At 43.4% G+C, this 13,575-nt stretch overlaps 1 protein-coding gene across 3 annotated transcripts in view; it reads right to left on the bottom strand.

Moving 5' to 3' along the window:
- Nucleotides 1-12,746, bottom strand: part of LOC120989600 (cell wall protein SED1-like) — a 353,322-nt gene extending 340,576 nt beyond the window's left edge. For all 3 annotated transcript variants that reach the window (XM_040417805.1, XM_040417806.1, XM_040417807.1), the window contains exon 1: nucleotides 12,633-12,746. In XM_040417805.1, coding sequence (XP_040273739.1) covers nucleotides 12,633-12,702 — 70 coding nt within the window. In that variant the 5' untranslated portion in view covers nucleotides 12,703-12,746. The remainder of the gene's footprint in view (nucleotides 1-12,632) is intronic.
- Nucleotides 12,747-13,575: the final 829 nt, after the last annotated feature.

Genomic DNA, 13,575 nt, shown 5'->3' with positions numbered 1-13,575 from the left:
GCTAGTTTATACAGGGAGTGCAGAATTATTAGGCAAGTTGTATTTTTGAGGATTAATTTTATTATTGAACAACAACCATGTTCTCAATGAACCCAAAAAACTCATTAATATCAAAGCTGAATATTTTTGGAAGTAGTTTTTAGTTTGTTTTTAGTTTTAGCTATTTTAGGGGGATATCTGTGTGTGCAGGTGACTATTACTGTGCATAATTATTAGGCAACTTAACAAAAAACAAATATATACCCATTTCAATTATTTATTTTTACCAGTGAAACCAATATAACATCTCAACATTCACAAATATACATTTCTGACATTCAAAAACAAAACAAAAACAAATCAATGACCAATATAGCCACCTTTCTTTGCAAGGACACTCAAAAGCCTGCCATCCATGGATTCTGTCAGTGTTTTGATCTGTTCACCATCAACATTGCGTGCAGCAGCAACCACAGCCTCCCAGACACTGTTCAGAGATGTGTACTGTTTTCCCTCCTTGTAAATCTCACATTTGATGATGGACCACAGGTTCTCAATGGGGTTCAGATCAGGTGAACAAAGAGGCCATGTCATTAGATTTTCTTCTTTTATACCCTTTCTTGCCAGCCACGCTGTGGAGTACTTGGACGCGTGTGATGGAGCATTGTCCTGCATGAAAATCATGTTTTTCTTGTAGGATGCAGACTTCTTCCTGTACCACTGCTTGAAGAAGGTGTCTTCCAGAAACTGGCAGTAGGACTGGGAGTTGAGCTTGACTCCATCCTCAACCCGAAAAGGCCCCACAAGCTCATCTTTGATGATACCAGCCCAAACCAGTACTCCACCTTGCTGGCGTCTGAGTCGGACTGGAGCTCTCTGCCCTTTACCAATCCAGCCACGGGCCCATCCATCTGGCCCATCAAGACTCACTCTCATTTCATCAGTCCATAAAACCTTAGAAAAATCAGTCTTGAGATATTTCTTGGCCCAGTCTTGACGTTTCAGCTTGTGTGTCTTGTTCAGTGGTGGTCGTCTTTCAGCCTTTCTTACCTTGGCCATGTCTCTGAGTATTGCACACCTTGTGCTTTTGGGCACTCCAGTGATGTTGCAGCTCTGAAATATGGCCAAACTGGTGGCAAGTGGCATCTTGGCAGCTGCACGCTTGACTTTTCTCAGTTCATGGGCAGTTATTTTGCGCCTTGGTTTTTCCACACGCTTCTTGCGACCCTGTTGACTATTTTGAATGAAACGCTTGATTGTTCGATGATCACGCTTCAGAAGCTTTGCAATTTTAAGAGTGCTGCATCCCTCTGCAAGATATCTCACTATTTTTGACTTTTCTGAGCCTGTCAAGTCCTTCTTTTGACCCATTTTGCCAAAGGAAAGGAAGTTGCCTAATAATTATGCACACCTAATATAGGGGGTGGATGTCATTAGACCACACCCCTTCTCATTACAGAGATGCACATCACCTAATATGCTTAATTGGTAGTAGGCTTTCGAGCCTATACAGCTTGGAGTAAGACATGCATAAAGAGGATGATGTGGTCAAAATACTCATTTGCCTAATAATTCTGCACTCCCTGTAGATCCTCCCACCAGCTAGTTACATAGACACTCCCTATCACTGCCCCTAACACCCAGCTAGTTTATAGATCCTCCCACCAGCTAGTTACATAGACACTCCCTATCACTGCCCCTAACACCCAGCTAGTTTATAGCTCCTCCCACCAGCTAGTTACATAGAGACTCCCTATCACTGCACCTAACACCCAGCTAGTTTATAGCTCCTCCACCAGCTAGTTACTTAGACACTCCCCTATCACTGCCCCTAACAACACCCAACTAGTGTATAGCTCCTCCCACCCAACTAGATACATAGAAACTTCCCTATCACTGCCCCTAACAACTCCCAGCTGGATTATAGCTCCTCCCACTCAGCTACTCACATCGAAACTCCTCTATCACTGCCCCTAACAGCACCCAGCTAGTTTATAGCTCCTCCCACCCAGCTACTTACATAGACACTCCTATCACTGCCCCTAACATCACCCAACTAGTTTAGAACTTCTCCCACCCAGCTAGTTACATAGACACTCCCCTATCACTGCCCCTAACATCACCCAGCTAGTTTATAACTTCTCCCACCCAGCTAGTTACATAGACACTCCCCCATCACTGCCCTAACATCACCCAGCTAGTTTATAGATCCTCCTACCAGCTAGTTACATAGACACTCCCCTATCACTGCACCTAACATCCAGCTAGTTTATAGCTCCTCCCACCAGCTAGTTACATAGACACTCCCTATCACTGCCCCTAACACCCAGCTAGTTTATAGCTCCTCCCACCAGCTAGTTACATAAACACTCCCTTATCACTGCCCCTAACAGCCAGCTAGTTTATAGCTTCTCCCACCCAGCTAGTTACATAGACACTCCCTTATCACTGCCCCTAACACCTAGCTAGTTTATAGCTTCTCCCACCCAGCTAGTTACATAGACACTCCCTATCACTGCCCCTAACTCCCAGCTAGTTTATAGCTCCTCCCACCAGCTAGTTACATAGACACTCCCTTATCACTGCCCCTAACAGCCAGCTAGTTTATAGCTTCTCCCACCGAGCTAGTTACATAGACACTCCCTTATCACTGCCCCTAACAGCCAGCTAGTTTATAGCTTCTCCCACCCAGCTAGTTACATAGACACTCCCTTATCACTGCCCCTAACACCCAGCTAGTTTATAGCTTCTCCCACCCAGCTAGTTACATAGACACTCCCTATCACTGCCCCTAACACCCAGCTAGTTTATAGCTCCTCCCACCAGCTAGTTACATAGACACTCCCTTATCACTGCCCCTAACAGCCAGCTAGTTTATAGCTTCTCCCACCCAGCTAGTTACATAGACACTCCCTTATCACTGCCCCTAACACCCAGCTAGTTTATAGCTTCTCCCACCCAGCTAGTTACATAGACACTCCCTATCACTGCCCCTAACTCCAAGCTAGTTTATAGCTCCTCCCACCAGCTAGTTACATAGACACTCCCCTATCACTGCACCTAACACACAGCTAGTTTATAGCTCCTCCTACCCAGCTAGTTACATAGACACTCCCTATCACTGCCCCTAACACCCAGCTAGTTTATAGCTCCTGCCACCAGCTAGTTACATAGACACTCCCTATCACTGCCCCTAACACCCAGCTAGTTTATAGCTCCTGCCACCAGCTAGTTACATAGGGGCAGTAATAGGGAGTGTCTATGTAACTAGCTGGTGGCAGGAGCTATAAACTAGCTGGGTGTTAGGGGCAGTGATAGGGAGTGTCTATGTAACTAGCTAGTGGGAGGATCTATAAACTAGCTGGGTGTTAGGGGCAGTAATAGGGAGTGTCTAACACCCAGCTAGTTTATAGATCCTCCCACCAGCTAGTTACATAGACACTCCCTATCACTGCCCCTAACACCCAGCTAGTTTATGGCTCCTCCCACCAGCTAGTTACTTAAACACTCCCTATCACTGCCCCTAACACCCAGCTAGTTTATAGATCCTCCCACCAGCTAGTTACATAGACACTCCCTATCACTGCCCCTAACACCCAGCTAGTTTATGGCTCCTCCCACCAGCTAGTTACTTAAACACTCCCTATCACTGCCCCTAACACCCAGCTAGTTTATAGCTCCTCCCACCAGCTAGTTACATAGACACTCCCCCATCACTGCCCCTAACACCCAGCTAGTTTATAGCTCCTCCCACCCAGCTAGTTACATAGACACTCCCCTATCATTGCCCCCTGTTGTTACTTTGACACGTCCATGGACATAACATCACAGGAAAATAAGAGAGAGCTGCATGGTTATCTGACCAAGGCCCAGAATGAAAGATAGAAACAATAAAATTACTGGAAATACATAACAAAATTACAGCTATCTTCATAAATGATTATTTGAAGACATTTTGATGCAAGCTAGAAAAACCCTTTAACCAATTTAAGACTGGGCCTGTTTTTTTTGTACATATGTGTTTAAAAATCATTAAAAAAATTAATTTTTTTATTCAGTTATCAAAATAATTATTGCGCCTTTTTTTCGGTGATAACAGGGGCTTTATTCATATGTCATGTTTATTAAAAAAAAAAAATTTTTCATTGAAAAATGTAAAAAAAAATTATCATCTCTTTTTTTTTACAATAATGTCACTTTCCATAACAGCCTTTTGATGGGTCATGGTTGCCGGGGGCAAGGATAAAAGCTGCAGTGTGGCATGTTGTGGCCTTTATTTTTATTTGTCTATATTTTATTTTTATATTTTCCACTCTGTGCCCCTCATAAGGTCATACAAGACCTTTGCAGGCATTTAACAATATATTTTGTTTAAATTGCTGATTTCTCCTGGAATTGATATATTAATCCTAGTTACAAGCGAATACAGGCCCCAGAGGCTTTACAATGTTTGGTCTCTGGGGTGCTAAAGAGCTATTGTGATTTCCCTCTCCAAACAGCGAGAGGGTGATCATTCAAACACTTGTGAGCTCTGTGATTGGTTGTCTCAGCGCTCACATGCCCCGGAGACCATACTGATCGGTCTCCGGCTAAAACGCAGTGATCTCAGTGGGAGTCACAGAGGTGAAGGCTGCACATACTGATCATCATCGCTGACCAGCAGTAAGGAGAGTGAGGCAGTACAAAGACTTGTGATTGGTCTCAGGGTAAAGTTCCATGTTCTCGACTGTCTAGAGACAGTGGAGTCACGGGACTCAGATGCAGCCGGAGGAGAGGAGAGGGAAGTAATCTGCAGGATGTTTTAAAAGATCTGCGCAGAGATGAATGATGACTTTCCAGATGCATATAGTCAATGGCAGTCGGGAGATGTTTACATGAGAGTTACCCCCAACCTCCCCTACCAATCCGGTCGGTAATAATTGGCAGGCTGATGCGTATAATGCAGGGAGGGATGGGGGACACATTTTAGTGTCCGTATTATAGGTAGCTGTCTAGACCATGTGGCTGTAATACGGATGTTAAAATGCAATGACACTATTGCTATTTAAATGCCGCCTTAAGGCCTCATGCACACGGCCGTGACGTTTTTTGCGGTCCGCAAACCGCGGATCCTCAAAAAACGGAAGCCGCCCGCGTTGCCTTCCGCAATTTGAAGAACGGAACGGGCGCTGGCAATATAAATGCCTATTCTTGTCTGCAAAGCGCGGACAAGAATAGGACATGTTATATTTTTTTAACGGGGCCGCGGAACGGAGCCACGGATGCGGACAGCACACGGAGTGCTGTCCGCATCTTTTGCAGCCCCATTGAAGTGAATGGGTCCACATCCGAGCCGCCAAAACGGCGGCTCGGATGCGGACCTAAACAACGGTCGTGTGCATAAGGCCTAAGCCTTATTCACACATCAGTGTATTGGTCAGTGACTTCCATCAGTGATTTGAGCCAAAACCAGGACTGGAGCCTCCCCAGACATAAGGCATAAGGGAAAGATCTGCACCTGTTCTGTGTTTAGAGCCGCACCTGGTTTTAGCTCAAAATCACTGATAGAATTCACTGACAGAACACTGACAGTGTGATTAAGTCCTTTATTCTGTGAGAAAGGAATCACTGATGGTCATAAAGCAATTTTATTCATCTAATATACAAAGCTGAGTGTATGTATGTGTGTATGTCTGCTAAAGAAATCCGCACCGTCACTTTTACAATGACGAAATTTGGCACACAGGTAGATCAGGTGTCCGGGAAGGTTTTACACTGGGTCTCAGTTCTCTAGCACGTACCGTTCCTGAGATAGTCCCAAAAAATGCATTAGCCAAAAGAAGCCTGGTCACATGACCCTTATCAGCCAATAGAAGCTTGCAGGCCCTTAGTCTCCACATACACACAGTTTTAAACCAGGTTTCCATAACAACCAAGCCATTTTTCTTCACTGCTGTCGGTCAGCTTTAAAGGGGCAGGGCGCTGTGGATGACACTGTTAAGGTAGCGGAGGGCTGTGGAGGTCACAGTTAGGGGTTAGGTAAGGTTGCCATTCAGGCCACCCTTAAGAGATGGACTTAACCCCACCCCCAGGTCACGCCAAACCACGCCCCAACCCAGTTAGGCCACGCCCCCTCTTTCGCAGCCGACAGGGTTTGACAAAATGAAGGTAAAAATCAACTTCTGTCAGATGCAGGGGTGGGAGGGAGGGCGACTTTCTTCCTGCAGCTCACACTCAGTAAAGTCCCCTTGCGCCGGACGGAGGACAGGGAGTCTGAAAGCTGAAATGTCCGACCTAAAACTGGACCTCTGGCCACTCTAGCGGCAGGCTGCTGTGGAGGTCACAGTTAAGGGGACGGTCCGCTATGGAGGTCAGTGTTAAGGGGCGGGGTGCTGTAGAGGTTACTGTTAAGGGGGCAGAGTGTTGTGGAGGTCACACTTTAAGCGAACGGAGCTCTGTGGTCACTGTTAGGCTGGGTTCACACGAGCGTGTCCGGATTAGTTCCGGATGCGTCCCGGTGTGTTGCGGCAAACCCGCGCGAGTAGGAATGCAATTGCAGTCAGTTTTGATTGCGTTCCAAAGTTCAGTTTTTATCGCGCGGGTGCAATGTGTTTTGCACGCGCGTGATAAAAAACCGACTGTGGTACCCAGACCCGAACTTCTTCACAGAAGTTCAGGTTTGGGTTCGGTGTTGTGTAGATTTTATTATTTTCCCTTATAACATGGTTATAAGGGAAAATAATAGCATTCTGAAAACAGAATGCTTAGTAGGTGATCAATTGAGGGTGAAGTGAATGGGGTTGCGTGAAAATCGCAAGCATCCGCAAGCAAGTGCGGATGCGGTGCGATTTTCACGCATGGTTGCTAGGTGACAGTCTATTCACTGTATTATTCTCTATTATTCTCCCTTATAACATGGTTATAAGGGAAAATAATAGCATTCTGAAAACAGAATGCTTAGTAGGTGATCAATTGAGGGTTAAAAAAAAATTAAAAAAATTAACTCACCTTCTCCTCTTGTTCGCGTAGTTCTCCCGGTCTTTAGTTCTTTAAAAGATGAACTATGGGCTAAAGGACCTTTGGTGACGTCAGATCACATGCTCCAATCACATGGTCCATCACCGCGGTGATGTACCATGTGATTGGAGCATGTGATCTGACGTCACCAAAGGTCCTTTAGCCCATAGTTCATCTTTTGAGAAGTAAAGAAGAGACAGGGAGCTACGCGAACAAGAGGAGAAGGTGAGTTAATTTTTTTATTTTTTTTTAACCCTCAATTGATCACCTACTAAGCATTCTGTATTCAGAATGCTATTTTCCCTTATAACCATGTTATAAGGGAGAATAATACAGTGAATAGACTGTCACCTAGCAACCATGCGTGAAAATCGCACCGCATCCGCACTTGCTTGCGGATGCTTGCGATTTTCACGCAACCCCATTCACTTCTATGGGGCCTGCGTTGCGTGAAAAATGCAGAATATAGAGCATGCTGCGATTTTCACGCAACGCATAAATGATGCGTGAAAATCATCGCTCATCTGAACAGCCCCATTGAAATGAATGGGTCCAGATTCAGTGCGGGTGCAATGCGTTCACCTACCGCATTGCACCCGCGCGGAAATCTCGCCCGTGTGAACGCAGCCTTAAGGGGGAGGGTTATTGTGGAAATCACTTAACGAGACGGGGTACTGTGGAGGTCACTAATAAAAGGGCAGCCGCTGTGGAGGTCACTGTTAAAAGGGAGGGCGCTGTGGATGTTACTGTTAAGGGGGCAGGCCGCTGTGGAGGTTACTGTTAAAGGGGCGGGGTGCTGTAGATGTCACTGTTATAGTGGATTCTGTTGATATCTTTTAACAACACACACAAACATTAAATGAAATAGATGAAATATACCGGTGCGAAGGCAGGTCCTTCTGCTAGTACTATTTAAATGTGACAGCTGCACTTTTTCCGTCACTACTAACATGATCTTGTTAAGATCTTAAAGGTGTTCCATTACAACCTATCCCCTATCCTCTGGACAGGGGATGTGTATAATTGGCAGATGTTTTCTGAGGCCTCTGCCGGTCACGAGAACAGGAGCCATGGGGCCCGTTTTGAATGGGTTGGTGGACAAGCATGCAGGTCTGCCACTCCATACAGTGCAACCAAAAAGATGAACTATAGATCTTGAGTACAAAGGCATTAGAGCAAAGGGTCTCTCAACTAGCTGATACAGAAGTACCGTACGTTTGTTTTGGACTGTGAACTCTTTAAGGTCAAATAATGAAAGTAACCGGGTCCCACGATGCCTGCTTATATATATAAGGAGATCTCCCAATTCCAGGAAGACAGTATTTTTGTGAAGAAATGGCAGCAACTCCACATGGATTTTTCATTACAGATTTTAAGGATGGTATTGAAGCGAAATGAGATTGAATATGCTAATCTACCTGTGGAACTGCGTAATGCTAAGGGTACTTTCACACTAGCGTTATTCTTTTCCGGTATTGAAATCCGGTAAAGGGTCTCAAGTCAATACCGGAAAAAAACGCATCAGTTTTGTCCTAATGTATTCTGAATGGAAAGCAATGCGTTTAGTATGCATTAGGATGTCTTCCGTTCCCTTGTACAGTATTTGACCGGGCAAAATACCGCAGCTTGCTGCAGTATTTTTTCCGGCCAAAATCCCGGAACACTACCGCACTTGCCGGATCCGGCCTTAATTTCCATAGAGATGAATTAATACCGGATCCGGTACCACGTGTTCCGGAAATTGCAGCATTGCAATCCGTCTAACGGATCCGGAAAAAACATATTTCGGTTTGCATACGGTTTGCCGAATCCAGCAGGCAGTTCCGTTGCCTGAACTGCCTGCCAGACCCGAACAACGCTAGTGTGAAAGTACCCTAAGGCCGAGTTACAGGCTCGTTTAACTGAGAATCAGCTGCAGGCCTTTAACCCCTTAAAGACCGGGCCTATTTCCATTTTTCCATTTTGGATTTTTCCTCCCACGTTCCAATAGCCTTAACTTTTTTAGTTTTCCGCTCACATAGTTATATGAGGGCTTATTTTTTGCAGGACAAGATGCATTTTTTAATGCCACCATTTAATTTACCATGTCTTGTATTAGAAAATGGGAAAAAAATTCTGTGTGAATTGAAAACAGAATTTCGTCAAGGTTTTGGGGGTTTTGACATCACAGCATTCACAATGTGCAAAAAATGACCTGACGTCCTTATTCTGCGGCTAAATACAAATGCGGTAATACCAACCATGAATAGTTTTTTATTTATTTTTTAGTACTTTAAAAAAAATTAAAACCTTTGGAAAAATATAAATTTTCTTTGCATCACCATATTCTGACAGCGATTACTTTTTTATATTTCGGTCTACAGAGCTGTATGAGGGCTTGTTTTTTGCATAACAAACTGTAGTTTTTATTGGTACAATTTTTGTAGTATGTAAGACTTTTTGATCACCGTTATTCATTTTTTCGGGGGGACAAGATGACAAAAAAAATGGCAAATCGCCTGTTTTAAATTATTTTTCCATTATGGCGTTCACCGCACAAGAATTTAAAAAAAATATTTTAATAGTTCAGACATTTTCGGATGCGGCGATTGATTTTACTGCTGGGGCAGGAAGAGGGAGCCGCATCCCTATGTCTTCAATTACAGGTGCCGCGATTAGCATTGATCGTGGCACCTGAGGGGTTAAATGACAGGGGCGGCGCAATCACTGCTTCCTGTCAGTGCAGGCGGATGCTGGCTATATGAGACAGCCAGCACCCGCCGTGTATGGAGCGAGCCCTCTGCAAAGGCCCGCTCAATACACATGCAGACACATAACTATGGGTTAAGGGGTTAATAAGTGTCTGGATAAGAAACTGATCTTAAATCATGCCGAAACTAAAGAAAGAAAGACAAGTTTCTCAGGGAAAGCAGGACTATGATTCCAATAGAGTTTTCGATTGGAATGCAAAAAGACAAAGACGTAACCGTCCACCACGCCAAGCACAGAATGATTATTGGACAACAGAGTTGGATTCAAGTGCCTCCGGTGACACCAGCACCTGACCTCCTAGAAATGCCAATTATGAGGATGATAACCCTTTAGGCAGACTACCAGAAGAGGAAGGAAAAAGAAAGCACCATGGCAAAGGACAAAGTTGGAAGAGGAAGCAAGTCTCCTGGAGATGCTAGATCCAGAGACTCTCGATAGAATCAGTTTCTAATGTTGTGAATCTTACAGATCTAGAATTGACACCGGACTGCATCTCAGTCCTTAAAGGGGTTGTCTCACTTCAGTAAGTGGCATTTATCATGTAGAGAAAGTTAATACAAGCCATTTACTAATATATTGTTATTATCCATATTGCTTCCTTTGCTGTCTGGATTCATTTTTCTATCACATTATACACTGCTCGTTTCCATGGTTACAGACCACCCTGCAATCAATCAGTTAATAAAGGACTGGGATTCAGTCTAGGGGAACAATTCGATCCTGCCTTGTTTAAAGGAGAGAGGGAGAGATCCCCACTGTGATCAGTCCGCTAGGTTTCAGTACTTCTGCAAAAAAATAAAAGCACTGGTTTATCCAATGCAACCCCCCAATTTAAAAGGGGTCCTCCGGGAATTAAGAAAATGAAAATATGTAAATATTACTTTATTATAAATATATTCCCAAATACCTTTCATTAATTATAATGGCTAGTTTTGTTTAGGGAGCAATGATTAGGAGAAACAAAATGGCTGCCGTCCTATTAGTGCACACAAAACCTGTCCTAATCACACAGCAGGACCAGTTACTTCACAACTCTGAGGTAAAATGCTGCCTCTTCCTCCTCTCTGCTCTGCTTGTCAGGGATTATGGTCCTGAATACAGTTTAATATGATATTTAGCTGAATCTTTGAATGAAGAGACATGAAGTACCTAGGACGGACAGGACAGACTGTGGTAATGGAGACTTCACACAAGTGCTCATGCTCATTAGCCACATCTGCTCATGAACTCAATTACAACAGAGATTCAGCTAAAGATTTTATCATCGGTTTTCAGGATCATAATCCCTGACAAGAGAGGAGGATGAGGCAGCTCTTTAGCTCAGTGTTGTGAAGTAACTTCTCCTCCTGCGTGATTAGGACAGGTTCTGTGTGTACTAATAGGACAGCGGCCATTTTGTTTCTCCTAATGATTGTTCCCCAGACAAAAAGAGACATTACAACTAATGAAAGGTATTTGGGAATATATTTATAATTAAGTAATACTTAAGTATTTTAATTTTCTTAATTCCCAGAGAACCCCTTTAAGAACAGGTAAATGGGAGGCGCTGAAATGGCTCAAGTCCCGCCAGGATGTTATTATAAAACCAGCGGACTAGGGGGGCAATGTTGTCCTTATGATCAGAAGCTAGGAGACAGTTGGGAGATGCTGGTACATATGAGAAATTAGTAGGGGATCCTACAAGTAAGATACAGCTCCAGTTGCAGGGATTGCTATGCCAATATGTAGAATGTGATATTCTCTCTAGAAGAATGGCTGAGAAACTGCTACCAGTGTCCCCATCTAAAAACCATCATGGTATTTTTTACCTAAAATCCATAAGAACTTGGACCGCCCCCCTGGGCGACCTATAGTGGCTGGAATAGGTTCCATCACTAAACCCCTGTCTGAATACCTTGATTGGCTACTACACCCATTACTTAAAGATATTCCCTCATACCTTAAGGACACAAACCACTTGCTCCTGGCACTGAAATCTTTTCGGTGGCAGGAGGGGTATCGTTTGGTCTCTTTGGATGTAGAGACTTTGTATATACGTATAACGCATAATATTGGAGTAGCTTCAGTCAGGGAAGTCCTTGTTAGGACCGATAAAAGATCTATGGATGGTGAATAGCGCAACTCCTTTAATACAATCTACATGACTTATGGGGAAATCATGAAAATACTCAGAGCCTCCAGGAACCAAGGAGCACATTTTACATCAACTTAACTGTACAGCAGAATAGTGATGGACATAGTTACTATTATATATATGCTGTAAAGGCCATGGCTGTGCCTTGCTACCACTTGTAATTATGACTGCAAGCACAGTGATTGCATTAGAAGGAATAGTTTCTGTCCCAAACATCATATGGATAAGGATATTTACTGACTAAACAATGATAGCCATTAGTTTTTTTGTGGATAGGGCACACAATTTCTTATTCCTTCCAGGTATGATAGTAATAGTAACATGCCCAAAGGCAATACAGGCAAGACGCTGCAATAATCCTGTTATATTACAGCAGAGCAATGTTTGTGTGTTACCTGCCATAAAGTTTGCCATCTGGACCGAGAAGTTCTTATGCAAAGTGAGACAATATTTACCCATGTAATCTGTCAGGAGTGCAGAGCGTATCAACTAGGTCCCAGCCCTGACTCTCCTAGAGCTGCATCATTATGTTGGCTTTAATGCAGAATTTTCTAAGGTCCTACCATTATTATTAATAGTCATCTTTGTTAGGAAAATAACCCAGCTTTAGCTGGACAACCAGAAAAGTAAAATGCATTAACCAAAAGAAAACTTAACATGGAACTATTTAAAATCTATATCCTGCCAAAACGAACAACTATGACAAACACATAACATAAACTCTCCTATCATTTCAATAAAGCACATTACAGATGTGAGAGATAATTATTACCGTGTTGTGCTAAAGGGACGCTCAACAGGAGCAGAAACAGCAGGGAAGAGACACTGCAAGATTCAGCCATGGTAAAGACAGCTTTCCAGTCTGTTAGTTGTGTGGCAAATAACTTCAGACCACGTCTGTGTATCCTAGTGGCAAGGAAGTCAGCAGGTGTAACCTGAGCACAGGTAAATCCTACTCTTAACTCTTTGTTTAATGCAGAGTTTCACTGACAAAATGCCAACTAAGGGCTAAACATATCTGGATAAGGAAATGTGCTCAGGAGGTTATGTAGACAACATATTGGGGGAAATTTATCAACAGTTTTGCTGTTTTTTGGAACTGAAAATAAATCACAATTTGCTAAAAAGCAAAAAGTTGCAAACTGTGCAAGAAATGTTTTTACTTTTTATACAGTAAAAGTTGAATAAGTAGGCCACTTAAGCCCGAAAATGATGCAAATCTGTAATGCAAATTGATGCCTGCTCATTGCAGGCATATACTTCATTTTCTGCCTTTAGGATAGTCCAAAAGCGCCAAATGTATTAAAAGACATTTCTGTTTTAAAATGCTCGGTGCAGTTCACTCCACCAATAGGGGCAGATGTGTTCATATGTTTGCACCTAGAATGTTGCGGATATCGCACCAGTTTTGTTGGAGCATATTATGTGCACCAAAAAGAATAAACTTTGTGCTCTGCTCGACTCGCCCATTCAAACACCCAAACATTTGACTGTGTTTTGTCATGTCCTTATTTAGCCATTTCTTCTCTATATTTACGACATTTGTAATTCCATATGTTTGGCACAAATTATACCAGCTTTGGCCTGATATAAATTTAGTTTTTTTTTATGCGGACTGATCAAGCAGATTATCGGGAATGAGCCTTTGTATAAACGCTTGTTCCTGATGGCCTGTGTTAAAGGTTCCGGCGATCACCCGATGAATGAGAAGAAGC

This window comes from Bufo bufo, chromosome 2 (genome assembly GCF_905171765.1).
Source record: "Bufo bufo chromosome 2, aBufBuf1.1, whole genome shotgun sequence".
NCBI classification, from domain to species: domain Eukaryota; kingdom Metazoa; phylum Chordata; class Amphibia; order Anura; family Bufonidae; genus Bufo; species Bufo bufo.
The sequence above is the reverse complement of the archived record's forward strand: the minus strand, read 5'-3'. Positions and strand labels throughout refer to the sequence as shown.